Here is a 20,743-nt window from a genome sequence, read left to right on the forward strand (position 1 = left end):
TTAATTGTTTCAACATTAAAAGGTGCAATACAATAAATTTCAGAATAGATTTATTGAATACAAACAATTTAACAGAGGCAAGTGTGAAACAAAAGGCTTTTTTTCTAACTCTGTTGAACAGTAATCTGTTAACCGAGCTAATTTCAGATAGGATGAGCTGCTTATGAACATATTCAAAAATCGACAAAACCGCTAGAATTACATTCCAGTGGCTGTTGGTAAAACAATGAATAAACAGCCTCCAGACAGCGAGTCAGCCTCAGGCTACACTAATTAGATCTCAACTGACAAGTAACAGGCCCAGGATGATCACTTATAGCAACACAAAGCCCTGAATAACAGTTCATTTCAATCTTTACAAACTCAATAGGTGTACGCCTGCAGCAGAGCATACAAATTATCACTTTTCTTCAAAACAAATAAGCCAGAAGATGCACACGAGATATTTTCAGCGTACTGTACTACTTTATCATTAGCCAATTCTGCACAGCGAGGCCTAAACAAAGCCCGCCAGGACTCAGCCCGCTTCTGCGTTTACTCCTTAAAACATCATTCATTTACATGTATACTTCTGCATCTTGCTGCCAGCAGTAATTTCTCAGCCTGGCTACAGCTTCGACAAAACAAATTATGCTTTCCATCGTCAGATATTATGATTCTGCTGCTGTGAAAACTGGCTATTTACAGAACAGACTCAAGAGGAGCCGTTTGTGATACAATGGCTGTTACAACACAACCATGGATCATCTTTAAGGCAGTGATAGGGTTCCTGCACATTCTCTCATTTCTATGTATTTTTTGTCAGACTAAGGGACTGTACTTTATTTATGAAAGAGGGGGGTGGCTGGGATGTTACTTCATTTTCTTTCTCATAGTCCTCCCCAGAGCTACAAGTAATTTTCCTTACGACTCCCTGAGTTATTGATACATGCATGACCCTCCCTCCATCATATATAACCATACTCCACAGTTTTTGGCTAATTTTGGAGTTTTTAAGAAAACACGCCTTTCATAGCACAGACTGTATATAAATATGGACGACATGATAGATCCCATCCAGATGATCTTGAAATGATCGTTTTTCTGCAAAGTTTGGTTTGATTTTTATTTGACGCTGTAAAATTTGCTGTAAAATGGGGATTTGGCATCATGACTGCTGGCTATGGGCGCCAGTCTGTGTGCTCACAATCAATGGCGCTATTTCATGATTGGTCAGAGAGATGTATGGGGTGGGTACTCCACCACAGCAGAGGTTGTTACTGCTCAGACTCTAGCTCTAAATGATTTGAGAGAGCTAAGTAGGGACATGTTGTCCATCTCTGTATACAGCCTTTATTTCAAACCCATTTGCAGGTTTTAGGGCTCTGAGAGTATTTAAAATAAATGCAAAATACACCCATTCAAAGCTGTGTCTATCCCCTTAGCAAAATTTAAAAAAAGACATAACACCCTTCACAATGCTTACAAAATTATTTGAAGTGCCTCCTCCCCTTTTGCAGCAACCCCTCTTCTCTCATAAGTAGTGAACGGTCCCTAATTTCTTTCATTTTTATCATTCCAGGTCGTTTGCATTATGACAAAACTGCTGCACATGCCGTAATGAACATGGCCCAGTGAGCCAATATAAGAAATGATAGCGGATTAAACAATGTACAGCCGTGTGTTTCCCAACTGAACATTTGTTTTCATACTTTTACAGACTGTGCAATTATGAGACTTGAGGAAATTAATTTTCCGCACATTACCACAGTTGTGTAGGAACCCTGCATAGGCTGTTAAATCTCCTCTCGGGTGCTATAAATCTCTATTAACCAGGAGGTGACGAAGAAAGAAGAATGAAATTAGATTAACAGAATGACTACAGGCAATTAATACACAGCTACAATATGTTTCAGTATTTACATCAACACTGCGGCAAAAGTGAAAACCAGCCAGAAACACTAAATATGAAGTACAGCAGTTAATCTACTGATGGCAATCTAAAGTTATTCAACCACCGTTATGCTTCACATATGCAGTGTTATTATAAAATAAACTAGCTGCTTTGGAGAAGTTAATGATGCCCATTCCTCACGATACCTACTGACTCTCCTTCACATTTGGAAGGACAAGTGATTACTAGTATATATTAAATTCTTACACCAGCTCAGCGCCTCACGATTTGCTTGCAAATAGTTACAACCTTGACTTGTCATCAGCCAGGAAGTTTAAAACATTAAGTTGCTCTGACTCAGGGGTAGGTGCTTTGAATTACAGCATGACAGAATTCACCATGACTCACTCCAAAGCATCTTTAATATTTTTTTAAATAGCTTTTTCATCTGAAATGGCATAAATGAGATGAGAACAAAGTAATACAAAACTTTTTTCGCAAGTCATTTCTGCTTGATAAAGAATTATTAAATAGCAATTTTATCTCAAAACAATACACGATATAATAAACTTAATTACACAGTGAACCAGTAGGAATTTGAGGAAGATGAATTTGTTTCAAAGTTGATGTTTATGATTAAACTAGATGTAACAGTATCAAGAAATGACCAACAGAAGGGTGACACATTAATTAATGCCGTGCTGAATATCACCAAAAGACAGCCAATGAGCACCTGTGACGTCATTCATACAAACCAGTTGCACACAGACAGTGAGACACTTGATAGTCCCTGACTTTAAGAGAAAGGCAAACAGAGCAAAAATAAAGAAAGAAAAGCAACTGACCTGACTTCCCTTCCTGTGAATATAATATGATATGATACAACAGGCCTGGTGCATATTTGGTATCGAACAGCAGCGATAGGCAGTCAGTCACTTCATCTTTGGTGCAGTGTCTGATGCCCTCCTGCTTCTCAAAGTCCAGCATGACTATGAAAACGTGTCAAAGAGTAATATTGGTGGTGTCCAATTTATTAAATGTAGAAATGTTTGTTATATACACATCAGAGTGCAGTATGGGGCCAGCGCGCAGCTGGCAGAGATATTCTTTCTGGCCGAATTTCATTTTTTATGTCAAAGATTGTGTGTTTGTGCATGTGTGCACAATACATGCATTGTGTGTATGAGTGTGGTGACAGAGGCTCAAGGTTTATGGATGTAAGTGGCAGAAAGAGGATTCCTTGTCTAGTTGATGAGCTTGTTGGCTCTCTGGTTTGCTTCATCAATACGATGTCTGTTCATTTCCGCCTGAAAGAAACAAAGAGGTCAACAGGGGGTTGCAATCCAAAAATTCATGCTATTTTTATTTTGAATTTCACTGACTTTTACCCTTTGAAATATAGATCTACATTACTTTTCTTATGCTGCGTGCAGATGCCTCTCACAAGCTATTTAACCCTTTGAAACCTAAGAAAATTGGATTTCTTTCAAAAGAATGAGGAAAAGACTACGACCAACTTGGTAAGAAAGTACCCACAAATTGCAAGAAATAACTTAAAGGCGGAATAAAAATGGTTTTAAATAAGGGGGAAGAATTATTACAAAATGATCAAAGATTATGGAAAAATGGAGAAAGTGGAGAAAAGCTATATTCATGATCATTCTAATTATATTCTTAAAATCATATAAAAAAAAGAAAATACACATATTTTTTTATTTTCTGCACTATTATTTGGGTCATTTTTGTGTGTTTTTGTTTTTTACTTTTCCATTTTTGTTTGGATTTAATTTCCTGGTAATTTTCCAGTAACTTATTACTAATTTCTTGCTATTTTTTGGGCCATGTGTTTTTTATGTGCCTCCTACCATTGGGTTAAAAGAAATCAAACCAATTTGCTCACCTTTTAAAGGGTTTAATTCATTTCAAAAATATTCAAGGGCCACTGTGGAGTTTTTTTTTGGTTGTGTTTTTGGTTGAATTTTTCATACTATTTCACTAGACACAGGTGACGGTAATGCAGGTGGAGTTAATACACCTGTTGTTGGAAACGAAGAGACTGCTATCAAGCAAATGCAGATGCAAATTATGCTGCATTCCAACTCTGAGAGAAAAAAATCAGCTTTGCGGAAGCTTTAATAAATGGATATTAATATGTTTACCAGTTTGGTGAGCAATGCTGTGTTTGCTTATTTTAGCTTTATTTGCACATAAATGTGTATAGAAAAAGAAAATTAAACATTTTGAATGGCTTATGGGGATACAACCCTTTTAAATAACTATAACCATTTATAAAAATATTGCATAATGAATCAAGAATAAGCAGTATACAAAATTGCTGAAAATGTAGAAATGCCAAAAAGTTTGTATTTAATGGTGTACATATGAATCAATGAAATGCTAATGAGTCTATTTAATTATTTATTATTATTTAACATAATGTTTACAAGAGAACTCCACAGTGCACCTTTAATTTGAATGCACCCATTAGCATTTATAGTTTAAAGGGATGTGGAAGTCACACAAAAAAATATATATATGCAGAACTACATAACGTGCTCTAACCTTCTAACTAGGGATGCACTGATTTATCAGTCGCACATCAGCTGTTGTGCCGATGTTTGCCCACTGGTGTCATGTTCATTTTGCACAGGCTTAAAAGCAGAGCTTGAAACCAGTGTTGTTGGTTAACCCTTTGAAACCTGAGATAATTGGCTTAATTTATTTTAAAAACATGGGAAGAAGGCAATGAGCAATGAAAGCAGAAATTAGTAAAAAAAAAAATAAATAAATAAATAAATTAAAAAGCAACAAGGTAAACAACACTTAGAAAAGTGCTTTAAAAATATATTAATTCTATTAGATAATTTTGAATATGTAATTATGATAATTATAAATATAGTTTTTTTCCCCAACCTTTATTCTTTTTCCCTTGATATTTTCCCTAGCTTTTTAAAACACAATTTCCTAAATCAACTAATCAACTAACTTGCAATTTGTGAGACATTTATTTCCAAGGTGACACGCCTCCATTGTTTCCCTGATAAAGCTTCGTTGTGAACAACAAATCTGTGCCGATATCAGCAGAAGTAAAAAGCTAGCTAACGTTAGCCATAGGCAGCGTGTGGCTGCAAATACCAGAAGTGTACTGAGTTACACTATGATGCGCTCAAGCTCCCTTCGATAAAATGAGTTTTGGCCGAAGGTAAATTAAAATGCGTGATTAGAAGGACAAAACAACTGACTAACCTTCTCAGTGATGTGGTCGATATGTTTGTTCTGCTTGTCTATCTCGTTGCCCATGTCCTGAGCCATAGTTTTCAGGTTGCCAATGATGCTGCCCACTGCATCCAGATTCTCCTCCATTTCATCCTCTCGTGCATCGTTGGTTATCCTGTGGATGTCAACTCAGTTTCTATTTTTTTTCCACAACTGTTGTATGTGTTTCAATGTGTCATTTATAACTGGCACTGAAGACAAGATCTTTTTTTTAAACGAACATTGTAGTAAAAGGTTCTTAAGAAAGCAAAATGTCCAGGCCCCCACCTCTTGATGTACGGGCCTGACGGCGCCGAGGCGTTCACCTGGCCAGCCTGGCCATTGCGAACACCTGAGGGCTGCCTTGAGACAACTTTTGAGCCATTGGCGTCGACTTCGCCTTCACCTTTAATACCCCAGGTACGCTTGTATCGTGAGTCATGCTCAATAGACGTCACCCTGGAGGAAAAATGTAAAGTCAATACAAACCGGGGAGATCTAGAGTTGTTTAAAACTTTAATACGGCTACAAGTTGGCTATTACTACAGTAACAGACATTAATCACAAGAAGTCAAAAAATATTCCATACCTTATCTTACGGTACTCATCAAAGAATCCTCTTCTCCAGAGTGAAAGCATTTTGGGGATATTTTTTTCGTGTTTAGAACCAGATATAATCTTACTATATATATATATATACATATACACACACACACACACACACACACACACACACACACACACACACACACACACACACACACACACACACCCACCCCAATACTGCATATGGATTTAGTTTGATGGGACTATGCTCAGCACAGAGCAGAACAAACGTGATGTTTGAACTTGGTAGTAGCACCAACACGTTCTTAAAACATTCAAAAAGACTGGGAATGCTCACAAATTGTATTCTCAATCTTTTGAGCATAAAAGGCACATTTGACAGGCACCTTTGTATTTTCTTTTTTTCCATATCATTCTTATAGTTCATGCTGAGTTCATGTGGTATCACACAGATCTCAGTGTTGTCATGAAAGCGCTCAATCCCAAGATAATGGAGCTGCGGAGAGGGAGAAGGCGCTGGTTCTGGAAATGTTTTTCCCAGATCTTTATTCCTACTTTTTTCTTTTATTGATATGCTCAGTGTTACTGAACATAGAAACTGCTGGATAATAAAACAATCCTATAGGTGCATGGAATGGCCACAACTTCAATCATTTCTACTCAGTTTCTGAGAAAGCACACGTTGACCATGAGTTTGGCTTGGTAGCCATCTCTAAATACCAAAACACCCATGAGCATTAGATGTTGCTGCTGTGGAGAAGGCGCCAGGCAGAGGTGCCAATCAGAGCAGTAGAGGATTCAAAAAGCTTTGTTGTTGCAGTTGGGAACAAAACACTGCATCACAGTTGCTGAATTCAACAAATACTGACCCAGAATACAAAAGTGAATTAATTCAAGCTGCTGACTGTATTATTAGCCTTATCAGCATCATAGCCTTTAACATCACAATGCATAATACATATCTTTTTTTATTTTGAAAATTTCCTATAAACTGCTGTTGACAACTAAAATACCAAACTACTTAATAAACTACTGTTACAATGACGTAGCAGTATGCATGCAATGTTTTTTTTTCTGTGAAAGGAAGAGAACCAAATCGCTGACTTGAGTCTTATTTTGGTGACAAAAATTACACTCAGTGTTCACGATACTGTGCACATAATGCACATAAGCTAGTATCTAATCAAAGAATCAGGTATTTTTCAAACATAGCTGATCAACTCTTAATTAAACCAGGAGAGTTTCATGCCTAACCAAGCTTTAGAAGTGCGTCAAATGATTGAGAAAATGACTATTGAAATACTCGACCAAAATGATCACGATACATACAAGCACAGCACACAAAAAGTAGCGAAAAGCATGATAACACAAAAGTGAGATGTGGAGGCTTAAGAAGCTCTGCGTGTACAGCGTACCTGTCACAGGGGCATACACAGAGGCCGCAGCACTTGGAGAGGTCAGTCAGGTTTTTCTCAGCCTGTTTCATGTCCTGGTTGATCTGGTCCATGCCTTCCTCCACACGCCTCAGCTGATCTGCAACACACACACACGCAGGAACCACGCACCACGTCACACTCCCCTTTTCTATATCTAGGTACTTTTTTTTTTTTTTTTTACACCAGAAGATTTCCTTATTGTTAATTTTGTTTAGTGCATCACCTTTATTTATCCATTTTTAGAAAAGATTCAATTAAACTTTAACGATCCCTGTGAGGATTCCTAAATTGGGTCAATAACTGGGTCACTGCCACAGTAAAAAAATTGGATGAAATTAACAAAAAACAAAGAACATAATGCAGTACAACAAGTAATTATACATGCACATTTCTAAAACAGTGAAGGCATATCTTGTTACAGGAAAAAAAAACAAATTAAAACAATTTTAGCACAAATATAGACAAATAATTAGCCTTGAGAAAAACTAAGGACCAATAATAAACAGTATTTTAGCCAATATTGTAGGATGCACATTACAGAAATTAAAAGATTATTTCTGTGATCATCCTAGCCAATACTGATACACACACACAGATTAAAAACCAACTCCTGCAGGGAAATGCTGCTGTTAAAATGTTTCTGTTACATTTGGTGCACATATGTAAAAAAAAACAAAACAAAAAAAAAAAAACTCTATTACCACCTGATCTTTTTTATTACTTCACACTACACGATTTCTGAGTGCTTATGCTGCATTCACATGGATTCAAGCAGCGGACAACACCTTCTGGACGGCATGGGGAAAACAAACAACAGTGTGCCAGAATGGCAAGACAGCAAAACCAAACACGCATTAAGACATGTTGCTGTGGTGTCGCATTGTTTACAAAGAAAGGAATATTTAGAAAATGATTTCTTGCTTATTACTTGATGCAATCATTATAGTAATGCATGCAGCTATAAAATAGAGGTTTCTCTTTTTATTATGTTGCAAACCTAAAACTAAATTCCCTGCGAAACATAAATTCACCCTTCCACCTCAGTGCCGCCTACCTGCCATGTGTCAGGTTTTTATGCAATATCTCAGAAGGATTTGAAATTATGATCATATAATTCCTGTGTTGTCAACAGGGGGTCTAGGGCCTCGGGGGGTCCTTAGGGGCACTACCGAGGGGCTAGAAAAATATTGATTGATAATTTATTTAAATTTGAAGTGTGTTTGACTAAAATGTCATCGAATACACATTAACATGAATCCAACATATTATAGAGATAAATCCAGTATTTTCTGCTGGCTTCACCTTATTTTACAGTCTTGCTCTCGTCCACTGAAATTATCTCTGATTTACCGTCTGCGTTAATCCATGTGAATGCAGTAGTAGAGGTTAGCACAAATTCCTTAAACTGTCCTTAAAGTTAAATATTATATAACAGCAAATACATCACTGAGAGCGTCACTGTACGATATTGATTGCCTTAAAAACGTGTTTCTGTAAAAATCTAAACAGGAAACCTGCTCAGTTAAATTTCAAATCGTTCTTTGAAATGCAAAGGCTATTGAAATAATGACTTTGCATGAAATCTTTATCATAGCACAATGACATCCGGTTGAGCTGCAACATAAACTTTCAAAAAAAAAAAAAAGGAAGCAATCTGTTGTACATTGAGGATGTGTATATTAGTGCATTTTAGAAAAAAACTTTTAGATTGCATTAGCACTAGTCTGATATGTCATTACATATTTACAGTACTTTTCCTTTCAATATCAATGAAGATTGTCCAACAATAACTAAGGGGGACTTTTGAAACATTAGCATTCACACTTTGCTACAAAGACAAAGAGGAACAAAAAGTTTAAACAAGTACGTTAAAACTAGCACTGCTCAAGTTGTGTATCTACCTCCTTGCTGGTCCAACATCACCATGGTGTTGACGCCGGTCTGTTTGCTCTGAAAACACAAAAGTCACACACATTCAGAACCAATGAAAAGATTATAATTCAAATTTATGTATTGTAATGAAGTGAAATCACCAGGGTTGTACATATTCAATTAAATTAATTAGGATGATGGCTCGGTCCAGAATTTTAAAATTGGCAGGCTAGCATAATTATAAATACAAAAAAGTTAATTTACATCAGGAGCAACCTTTTCCTTGTAAGACTATGACTTGAAATACTACCACTTTAGAATCAGAATCTCACATTAACAGTTAATTATTATAACAATTAACTGTGGCTACAAGACTCTGCTATAAAAATCAGTTAAATGAAAAAATTCCAAGGGCTTTCTGGTCATCATTACACAGCTATGTGTAAGATGATATTGTGCTTTTGTGACAGTAGCAGCAGCAAACTGTCAAAGTCTCACCTCCTCTGCCATCCGCAGCATCCTCCGTGTGCTTTCCAGTGACTGCGGAGGGGGAGAAAAAGCAGGAGGTGTTAGTGAATAAAACAAGAGATGAGCAGATTAATGAAAACAATGACAAAAATTCCATAACTGCAATAACCAAAACCGGATCTACATGGGATTAATCAATTTTTGTTTTAGCGATCTTTCTGATTCTGGTCGGTTTGATTTTTCAGGCAGATGAACTCTATAAACATTTTTTATAATACAATTTGTCTGTGGATATGGCACCACCAGATGGCCCCTGCTGACGTGTATTATGACAATGACAAAAAACAGTGTATACTAGTTTTTCATAAAAGACAGCGTGGTGTGTTATTCCCAGTGACATTTTGCATGAATAACAGAATACAAGATTTGAATTTTGCTTCACGAGTTCATCCATAATTATCATTTGTGCCTCTCAAATACATTAGAACAGAAAGAACAATGAAGAACTCATCTGGCTGCTCAGTTCAATTTAAAGTTTTGTTTAAAAATGTTTTTCCATTTTACAAATTGACTGAGCAGTGCTCCAAGTGTGAAAGACCAAGTGATCGAACATCGCCAATTACAACAAAAGATGGAACATATAATGCACATAATTTCCTTGAATTTGCAACGCCCTTTCCCATTATGGAGACAATGTAATTAATCCGGTCAGACCACGACAGTGAATTATCTAATTTAAGATCCAGTAATTTGGTTTTAATGACCAGAGCATTTTTCTATCTTACAAGACAAATGCAAAGAGGACATGCTCACAATTAAGAACAAGGGACTGCTTGGCACTGTTTTGATAATCAGTTAATTATTGAAAGAAATTTTTTTGACAAATCAACTTACACTTTGAGCTCTTAACACTATTCAAGCTTAGAGAAATGAACACTGATGGTATTAGTCCATATTATATACACTAGGTTTATTATAGTTATCTAAAATGCTAGGCATGGCAAAACATTTTAATAACCTGAAATTTAAAAATAACAACAACCCATACTTAACAAAAGAACAGAAACTTAAAAGATAAGTGTACTTACAAAACTAAGTAAAACAAAATTTAAAAACATATACAGCAAATATCTTTAGTTGCAGTCTTGTCAATTTGGCCAAATTTGTCAACACAAGCATGAGGAGGTATTTAGACAGGGATGTCTACACAACTGTGAGTCAGCTGCTGTTCCTGTTCTGAACATTTTAAATCATGGCCCTGACTAAAACCCCAAATAACACTGAAACAAATAAAAAACTTTTAAACTATAAAAAGTACATTGAAACAAGCAAACTCACTGGAAACTAACTTAAAATAAACTAAATTGAAAATAAAAATAAAAAATGGAATGAAAAAACAATCAAATGAAAAATGCAATACTAAAATATCTCGGATATACATATTGCCAATTATTTTTAAACATTTTTTATTATATCTTCTGTTTTCTTTAGTTGAAATAATTGGTTAGTTTAAGTTATTATTCAAGAAGAAGAAAAAATGCCAAATATTTTGCTGCTGCCTCGCAATCATGATTGTGATTAGTGATTTTTTTTAGCTTATCTGACAATAAACTAAATGTTTTCCTTTTTCTGATGTAATCTTTAGTTTCAGCGCATCCAATAATCAGTGTTCAGTATGCATAATGACTTGTTGGAGTATGCTTCATTTTGTCACTTCTCCACTGTGAACACACTACATACCAAATCCTTTTTACAATTAACATGCAGTGCAGATTTGGGACGTGACTACAGTGTTCCTGGGCTAAGCTCTCACTGATCAAGTGACAAAAATGACTAACAATCGATACCAACACAGACAAAAACACACACATGCACACACAAAGAAAAAAAAATTGACTAAGAACAGGAATGCAGTTAGTTCAGGTGAGTTACGCCTTTTGTGCCACTATTAATAGAAGGTGCTGTACAGAGAGCAGAGCATCCAAAGGAGCAAAGCATGGAAGTGACTCAGGGCATGACTCTATTGTTACCATCACTAATGAACTGTTAACAATAGAGAGTGGGGATGCGATTCCTCATTCTCTCTGTGCTATGTTTGCTCTGAATACATTAATCAGCGAGTTGAGAAACAGACAAACAAGGAATTGGCGAGAGAGCTGTGTTGAGCTCAGCCAGGTTTTTGTTGGCTTAGCCAGAACATCACTTGGGTGGATAAACATTACGTTATGTCTCCTAAAATCCTTGAACTTGGCTAATTAAGCCAGAAATCGCTGTCTTTGCCAAATTTTCCAGATTGGGGTGCTGTGACAGATCTTTGAGAGACAGACAATGGCATGTTATTTTTCGTCATTTATTTGGGATGGCTTAAATGTAATTATAGCTGGGTGACACACGTGCAGGTTTCTGCAAGCTACATGTAAGGCATTTTGGACATGCATTAGTGTTATACTACTGCAAAAACACAAAACCAAAGCCATTTTAACTACTGGACACAGGTAACAGCACTGACATTAAGAGGACAGCTTGTGTCAGACTTCCTAAAAACAATCTTATCGCTACAAATTCCGATGTTGCCCTGATACATTGCCGGCCATGCTCTTTGTGTTTCAGGTATGAGAGATTACCGAAAGCCAGAGTGAGAAGTAGCATTAGCAGAAGGACCCTCCCATGCCCTGTCCTTTCTATGATCTGCTAAGTCAACCAGGCAGCAGCAAGAGGACGAAAGAGAAAAAGAGAAAAGAGCATGTTAAGTCAGAAAGCACACACGAAGAGAAGAAACACAGCCAAGAAAAAAAAAGAAAATAATACAAAGACAATTAGTGCAGTCAAAATTACAAGAAGGTGAAGTGCGCAGCTATGAGCCCAGCTAGACCAAGTTAATTTGCCTCCATTTGAATCAGATGGCTGATCATATGATGCCCCGGAGTGCTGATGAAACAATTATCTCCTTGATAATAAAACGCTTAGATATAGCTGACAACATTCAAACTGTCAAAACCACAGAGGGGAAAGCGAGCTATCAGGCTAAATTAGGCGTAAAGCCTCACACACTTCCTATTAATGCTTAGCTTAATAATCAACTGTGAACGCAATGAATCTAATTACCCACCCTCTGCTCTTTCAATGCTACTGTATTTAGAAGCAACTCCAGGATTGTGTATGTGTGTGTGTATTTTTTGCCCTCCTAAGGCTTTACAACTAAGCCAAAAACTGCTGTCCTCAACATGATTATGGATTAAATGATAATTCCATCACACTAATGATAAATCTAGAACATTTTCAATTATGGTTTTAAATCAAATATTTAAATATTACTAATGCACAAATTACATAATGAAACTGAACATACATTTGATTGAGTCACTGCACTTTGAACATTAAAGCCACAATTGGTAACTTTTACAAAAATAACTTTTAGTCATATTTGCTAAACTTACTAAATCCATAAAGTATTACATAAGACAGAGTTTGTGAAAAATTAATGTTTCTCCTCCTCTTCATAGTGCTTCTGATGGCATTTGCTAGTATCTATTGCGGCTGTTTCAGAGCAGGGCGGCTGGGTCACAAAGTTTCTCATTTTACAGCTAAACAATACAGTGAAATATGTTTCTGAAAACATCTGAGGTGAAAAATTGGCAATGCAGTAACGAAATATTTTATATTTCCATATAATTTACATTTAATCAGTGCTGCCAAGTTTGACAGTTTGACCACAGTTCATGAGCAGTGATCGACATGATTGACAGCTGCGCTTGCAACTCCTCAGCTCTGATCGGTTGTTCTTGTTCACATGCGGTGGTTTTCTGCAAATGCCAAAAGAGCACTACAAGGAGACAGAGGAATATGTTTTTTTTTTCCACAAATGATCTGTATCATGTTTGACTAATATCAGAAAGACAGTCAACTTGTAACACGCCTTTCCATCTTCGCTTTCCACTAACTGATTTCTTTTGGGGTGGGATGGTCGTGTTAATTGTCTCTAAACAATCACTAGAGACCAATGTATTTGCATAATGTCATTTTAAGTCTACTGAACAAATTAAAATATCTGGTGATTTTGAGAAAAGTTGATTAAGAACCGCCTTGATAGCAGCGTCTATCTTGTCTGTAGCACTCGCCTATTTTGTTATTGCTCCTCAAAGGATCCGGTGCACCGCTTGATAACGCTTGATAACGCTTGATAACGCTTCACAACAGCATGATAACAGCATGAGAACAGCATGTCTGTCCCACCTCGGTGCTCATTGGCTGTTCTTGTTTTGTTTTTTAAATTTTAACAGAAAAAACACTATTTCTTCTGGCAATGCCAGACAAATGAGACGGGACAATTTTTTAAACAAAAAATACAGCTTTAAAGGAATAGTTTATACATCTAATATATCTAATGTTCGTTTGTGTTAACTAGTGAGCTTTCAAGGTACAGGTAGATTATTTCTATTTCAAGACATAGCCAGACTAACTGTTTCCTCCAGTTTCCAGCTTTTATGCTAAATTAACTGCATGCTGACTACAGTTTCATATTTAGCATACAGGCATGAAAGTGGTATTAAATATCCAGTCTTACTCTTAGTCATAAGGGAAAAGTTTGACATTTCAATCATTTGCTTTCCTGCTTTCTCAACCCCTGCAGGACTTGTTTGACATCTGAGATGAATTCATTGTCCCGATTGCGTGATTGTGGATAATTAGCATACACGTATTAGTCCTTTGTCATGAATTAAAGTGATGCTTCCTTTTCAGTATCAAATTGCTGAAAGGTGTTGGTCAAAAGGTGCCAGTTTCATCCTCCACAGAGAGCGGCGGTGGTCAGCTTAAAATGAGTTTCTGTGAATTCAAATGGTTTTCACAGTAGCACTAAAATAAGGTAGCGCCGCAATTCAGAGCAGGGGGATTTTAAATATTTTCCTGGGATGTTGCCTGGAGGCAAAGCTCAAATTAAACACAAGTAAATATTCATGTGTTATTAATCTAACAGTGTAAACTTTGTCACCTACATTGAATTGTTTGCTTGCCTGCAGGCAAATTTCACATTTTTACATGTTCAGCTCATCTTTTGTGCATTTACGTTCAATTCATTAATTTTAATTAATGATTTAGACATGCATCGGTAAGTACAATAATATGTTTTTTTTCTTTCTAGGAAATGTCCAAGAGAATTATTTCTAAATCATTCAGAGATTATTGCCCCTTAAAATAAAGTTTTATTGAAAAAAAAAAACACTATAAAGACATTATACAAACTTCCCAAATCACTCCTGCTACATTATCCACTTCCTCCCGGTCCATCTGTATCCTCAGTATGTTGCAAACACAAGGCTTCTCCCTGTAGCTTGCACGGTTTTTGGCATTTGATATGAAAACATTTTGGGCAGAAACTCCCTCTAAGGAAGTTTCATTCTCACTAACAGACCCACAGTGAGAGAAAGAGGAATTGAAGTGGGATCATTGTGTTTGTGTGACTTTGTACCTCGTCCGTCACTTGGTTGGCCCTCATGGTGATCTGTTCCACAGTCATGTCTTCCATGTTGCTGCTTTCCTGTTTGGAGGCTCCCCCCGTGGCACCAAGCTCGATTTTCCGCGGCCTGGAAGAAGGGCAGATTTCAAAAGGTCACAGAGGGCATCGATTATCATAAAGCTCTGTGACTCAAATAAATCAGAGTCCAAGCTTTACAGCTGTAAAAAATATTCTGACCATACAAGACCAAAAGCAAAATAAATTAACTGCCAACCAATTAACAGAAAATAGGTTAAAGACAATTTCTATTATGGCCTAGAAGATATGGCATTTTTGAGACCAATACTGATATCAATATTCAGGATACAGAATCTCATAACAACATACCTGCTGATGTGAATTTTCAAACAGTGTTCTTACAGATTAAGGCAAGTTAGATTTAAGACTTTTAATATGCCATTTGAAAATACATTTAAGATCAACTTTACAAGATCTAAAATTAGAAAGAAAAAAAACATGAACTGATATCAGGGACAATTTCGCCGTCTTTAGCGGATCTCTACCAACACCCCTTAAGGGAAATATCTGTCTCTTTCTTTTATTTATTGTATATCAGGGTCAGTGTCTCAATGCCTCATGCTACACCACAACATAATGCCACAGTACAAGTCAGAGCTCACTGTTTTAGACTACTACATCACTGTAATCTTAAACATGGAGAGCACACTTAAAGGCTCAACATTTAACTACATAAGAACATCAATGTGCATGTCACTCATACGGAAAGGGAAAAAGGAGATGCAAACCCTAAACAAATCAGACTCAATTCCTACCCCTGGAGGAGCGTTGGGAGTCTGAACACATACAGAAGGAAACACAAATCGGTTTCAATGATGAGGCAAAACTATCTTCTGTGAGCCTAGAGCAGTTCCTTGTTGGTGTAAAGCTTAGCTGCAGTGTGGCATGCAGAGTGTATGCTAACAACGAGGGAACGGGGATGAGGAGGCTCAGCCGTAATAGAAATAGAAATCAGAATAATGAGATTGGATGTGGGTAATTGGCAGAAGTATGCAAAGCATTACCACAGTTAAATTCAATACTAAAATTTAATTTCAGTACAAATTAGACATTAAAAAACAGCAGAGCAGAAGAATGAGAAGTTAAATTAAGTTTGTAGAAATAAAATTAAACGAGATAAAATTGTTGGTGAGAGTTTAAAAGGCACCTTACTGTCAAAGGCAATGTTAAAAGGTATGCCTTTCAACAGAAGTTCTCTTCAGAGCATCCACAGATAACATGGACACTCTGAGGGTGTTAACACGTCAGTTTATGTTATTCTGGTTTTAAAATGGCAGCATCACAGTAAAGCTGCAACGATTAGTCGATTAATAGTTTTAGTCATTTTTTCAAGCAGAGATGTCAAACATTTACCGGTTCAAAATTCAAGAATTTGCTTCTTAATTCAAGAATTTGCTGCTTTTGTTGTCATTGATGACAATAAATAATGTGAATAAAAGTTTGGGGGATTTTGGACTGTTGGTTGGACAAAAGAAGAAATTTGAAGATGTCACTTTGGGCTGTGAGAATTTATGATTGCATGTTTCACACATTTTATAAACTTAACGGCCAATCAATTAATCATGAAAATCGATACATTAATCAAAAATGAACAGTTTAACAGTGACGCATGCATGATTGTTTTAACTGAGTGAAATAAACAGTGAATGGCTCAACTTATCAAATCATTCACATTACATGTGATTTTCTTTTTTTACATAGAACTGAATTGTATGTAACTGTGAGTGTGTAGGGTTGTTTGTCTATATGTGTCAGCCCTGCGATGGTCTGGCGAACTGTCCAGGGTGTACCCCGCCTTCCGCCCAATGACAGCTGGGATTGGCCCCAGCCCCCCCGCGACCCTTACGAGGACAAGCGGTTACAGAAAATGACTGACTGACTGACTGACTGAATTGTATGTAAATATTCAAATCACATTTTACAGACATAAAGTATATCTACCAAGGGAATAGGCAAAAAAAAAACAAGAATCAATCATGATTTTCATTGCAGTTTTTGCATCTCATGCTATAAACATGAACACAGGTCTTACATAGTAACATACTAAGAAAATGTATAATGCAAACCAATATCACCAGATGTGGATTTAAGAATTGTCAAACAGCAGAGATGATGCACTGCAGGTACTTAATTGGCTAAAAGCATTGTGCAAAGTTTACAAAATACACTGCTGCGATGTATTAAATAAATGCTATGAAGTGCATCAAAATGCAACCAAGTTCAACTTTGGTTCCTCAAGATAAAGTGGTTTAAAAGTCTCAGTGTCAGCTACTGAATCTCAAATTAAAGGGCTCCACTGTCAAGGCCTTGATACTTCCGTTACACTGATCTCATGTGACTTCTGTAAAATGAACTCCCACATCTGATTACAAAAACTGAGTTGCGTCCTGATGTCAGCTGTGTGCAGGCTCAGCGTTCAGATTAAAATTAAGATTTCATGATCTTGCACAACAGAACAGACATAATGTCAGAAAGTGTCACTGTGAAGCCTTGACTGTGTGGACCAAGAGCAGGAAATGCACTACTGGCCGCTTGTTGTGAAATGTCATTTTTCTGTGCTTTTCATTAGTTAAAGCAAAGGACTTCATTAAAGATAAGTCAAAGCACAGCAAAAAGAAACAGATCAGAATAAAACGTTTGTATGTGTCAGAGGAAGGTAAAAGCAGGACTATACAAAAATTGCAGCAAAAAAGTAATCAAAAAAGTAAATGCCACTTGAAATTAAGTTTGGCTTAAGTTTAATTTTATTTTATCCAAATGTTTAACATACATGACTTTTTTGTCCAGTGAAATAATTAGATTATCCACAACAAATTAAACGGCCATTTTTAGACTGACAGCATGGAAGACAATCAACATATTATGTTATCATAAAATTATCTATTTGGTTTACCAACAGAAGTGGGAAATATCTGGCATTTCTGGCTGGTTTTGTGTTTCTCCCTGGATCGCATCATGATGAGTTTAAGGAAAGCAATTTATTAAATTATTTAACCCAAAATGTATTTATTTTTTTTAAATGTTACTAGTTTTTGTTGAGATTTTACAATGCAACTGTAGAAAAAACAATTCATAATATCTTACTTCCCATGTTTGAGCATTTTTAAGACTTGAAAGATTCATTTAGGTCAATTTAATACCAATTAAGGCTTTATTTTCACATTAATGAATTTGATGCCTTTCAAGAATTTTTAAGGATCCGCAGGGCCCTAAGCAATCCACATAGTACCTTCTGCAGGACACATTTCTCATGAATGCGACCACAGCAACAGGCAGAAGCAGACACAGCTTGAGCAATAAATGTGGTTTCACTGTGTTTTTTCTTAGTAATCCATTTGGAAATGCATTCTGATCACAACATGAGCTAAGCTACGTTGCAGCACGGTTTAACGGATACAAATCCGATCCAAACAATATCTGACTCGTGAATCAAGTGACCTTCATGCAGTGCAGCGTCACAGGATGCACTAAAATTATATGGTGTAATAGCAGCCTCCAACAGACTTTGATACACAAGGTAACGTGAGATCAAGATCATCATAGGCAAAGACTTCAGCTTGTTTTCTGTGATTCAGAAACACTGCACTGTCAAGGACAGAGCCGGTTAGCCATAAACACAAAGCTCTGCCCCCCCAACAGATACCAACATTCAGGAAACAGCTTTACTCCCTTTCCCTTTTCTTCCTCTCCTGTCATCCTCTTCCCCTTTAAAGTTCAAGTGGCATTTTCTTGTTTTTCAAATAACCCCTGAACTTCAAGTTCCCTTTCAAACCTGCAGCAGCTAAACATCCTGAGATAAAAACGACAGGGAAAATAGATAGTCTACTTGGCAGACAGTTCAGAGGATTTAATGTTGTTGACTCTGCTTTTTTTTTTTTTTTTTTTGGAAAGAGAGCACTTGGTTCACACAGGCTTGACTGCTTTTCTAACTGATTATTGGACTTGGCAAGATACTGATCTGTAACGCTGAAGGAGGACTCTTTCACACACATTGCTCTCTTTTGAAATATCAAGCCACAACAAGAGCAGATGAACATGTCAACACTAAAAAGATCAATTCTATGTGCCAGTAAACCAGACCTCAGTATAACTGGTATTGATTTATCCTTATGACACAGTGATGAGAAGGTTACACCTAAGCCGCACATCAGTAAAAACTATTTTTTTTGTTCCCTGTGCAATATGAGCCTATCATCACACAACAGTAAGCCCTATACTTTCACACCAGCTCACACTCAATAACACAAGACTGTGACACCACACCGCATGTGTTCACAGCCACAAGAAGGATAATTTAACAAGCAGAGAGGACATACCCATTCATGTTGCAGTTTCTTCACAGCACCAACACCAAGTGTCACACAATACACAATAGCCCCTACACTGAAACATTTCTTGTTCTTCTACCCAAACCTGTTCCTCCACATCTGACAACACTGACGTCTTTTCTTATTTCTATCATATGTTCATATCCTCCTTCCTTAAAAGCTTATCTTTTTTTTTTTTTTTTTAAATTTGCCCCCTAATCTTGCCCTCACTGATGACAATATCTTTACTTTAAATGTTTTGGGCAAGGTCCTACACCTTAAGGCACATTGGATTAAGGACTTTAAGTATTTTTTAATGCCATTTGGAATTAAATTAAAGACCAGTTTTACAACAACCAAAACGGACAATCACTTCCTTAGGGTCAATTTTTCCCAAAATATTTATTGTAACACTAAACATGACTTTTTTAGTGACGTTCATGCGAGGACAATCTGGCAAATGTTATGTATTTAAAATAACTAAATAAAACATATATATCAAAACAACAATGAAGCCTTTAAACGATTTATTTAAGACATTCTAATACCATTCGAGGCTTTATTTATTATTTTGGTATTGCTGACCTGTTTACAATAAAACAGCAAGAGGGACTATGACATCATGCTGCCCGGACAAAACCTAGACCACAACATTTAATTTCATTCCCAGCGTAATTTATATCTTACACAAACAGCTGTTTAACGAGGGTCACCTGATAAACAGGTGACTTACAGCTGAACGAGAAGCTTTTAAAAAAGCACTATCCCACACCCAGGACGCCACATTTATGACTGCAAACTTTCCCCAAAAAACACTTTCAAACTAAATCAAAGAGTTTAAAAAAGACGCGAAAAGTGTCGAAAAGTTTCCCATAGCATATTAAAGTTGTCTTACATTGTCTGAAAAGTCTCTGTAGTGTCAGAAAGGCTCGTAAACACGCCAGGACTCCGTGAGCAACTTGATAACCTAGCTAGTATGCTACTAGCTTACTAGTTAGCTAGTTCCGCTTCCCTGTGAACTAACGCCACAACTCAAACAACTATGTCTGGAGGGAAAAGGGAGGGGGATATTTATCTAGGGAGTCAATACTCACAATTAACTCTTCTTGTGTTAAAAGACGAGCTCGGTACTCCTCCTTGTTGACGGTATGTGAACTTGGCTCCGGTTAACTTCTGGATTCCTTCAGTGGTTTCCTCGTCTGACCGCTCGGAGAGTGTCGACTGGTGCGTTCAAGTGCTGTCGGAAATAACGTGATTACAGAGCCAAGTCTGTGTGACCTTTTTGTAGTCTCGAGAGCGGGAAACGTAGCCAAATCAGATGTTTTTTATCTTCACTTTTACAGTTCAAAGTAGACTTGTTTCTCTCTTTTCTTGGCATTCTTCCTGCTTTTATATGCGTTAATCCTCAATACATAGTCGATTTTGTTTTTGA

The 20,743-nt window shown here is 36.8% G+C and overlaps 1 protein-coding gene across 3 annotated transcripts; it reads right to left on the reverse strand.

Annotated features, from left to right (window-relative positions):
* Positions 1-33: 33 nt before the first annotated feature.
* Positions 34-20,565, reverse strand: LOC121953222 (synaptosomal-associated protein 23-like). 3 transcript variants are annotated; one of them, XM_042500180.2, is made up of 8 exons: positions 20,406-20,565; positions 14,939-15,053; positions 9,502-9,543; positions 9,033-9,081; positions 7,111-7,228; positions 5,417-5,587; positions 5,120-5,264; positions 34-3,180 (listed from the first exon to the last, which is right to left on the reverse strand). In XM_042500180.2, exons 2-8 carry the CDS (start codon positions 14,993-14,995, stop codon positions 3,118-3,120), a joined length of 645 nt encoding a protein of 214 aa, XP_042356114.1. In that variant the 5' UTR covers positions 14,996-15,053; positions 20,406-20,565; the 3' UTR covers positions 34-3,117. The 3 variants fall into 3 exon arrangements, with proteins under 3 accessions (XP_042356114.1, XP_042356113.1, XP_042356112.1); XM_042500179.2 differs by lacking the exon at positions 20,406-20,565 and adding an exon at positions 20,207-20,363; XM_042500178.2 differs by lacking the exon at positions 20,406-20,565 and adding an exon at positions 19,321-19,732.
* Between the last annotated feature and the right edge of the window lie 178 nt (positions 20,566-20,743).

Source organism: Plectropomus leopardus, chromosome 14 (assembly GCF_026936395.1).
Source record: "Plectropomus leopardus strain MGB_pleo_1.0 chromosome 14, ASM2693639v1, whole genome shotgun sequence".
Lineage (NCBI taxonomy): Eukaryota > Metazoa > Chordata > Actinopteri > Perciformes > Serranidae > Plectropomus > Plectropomus leopardus.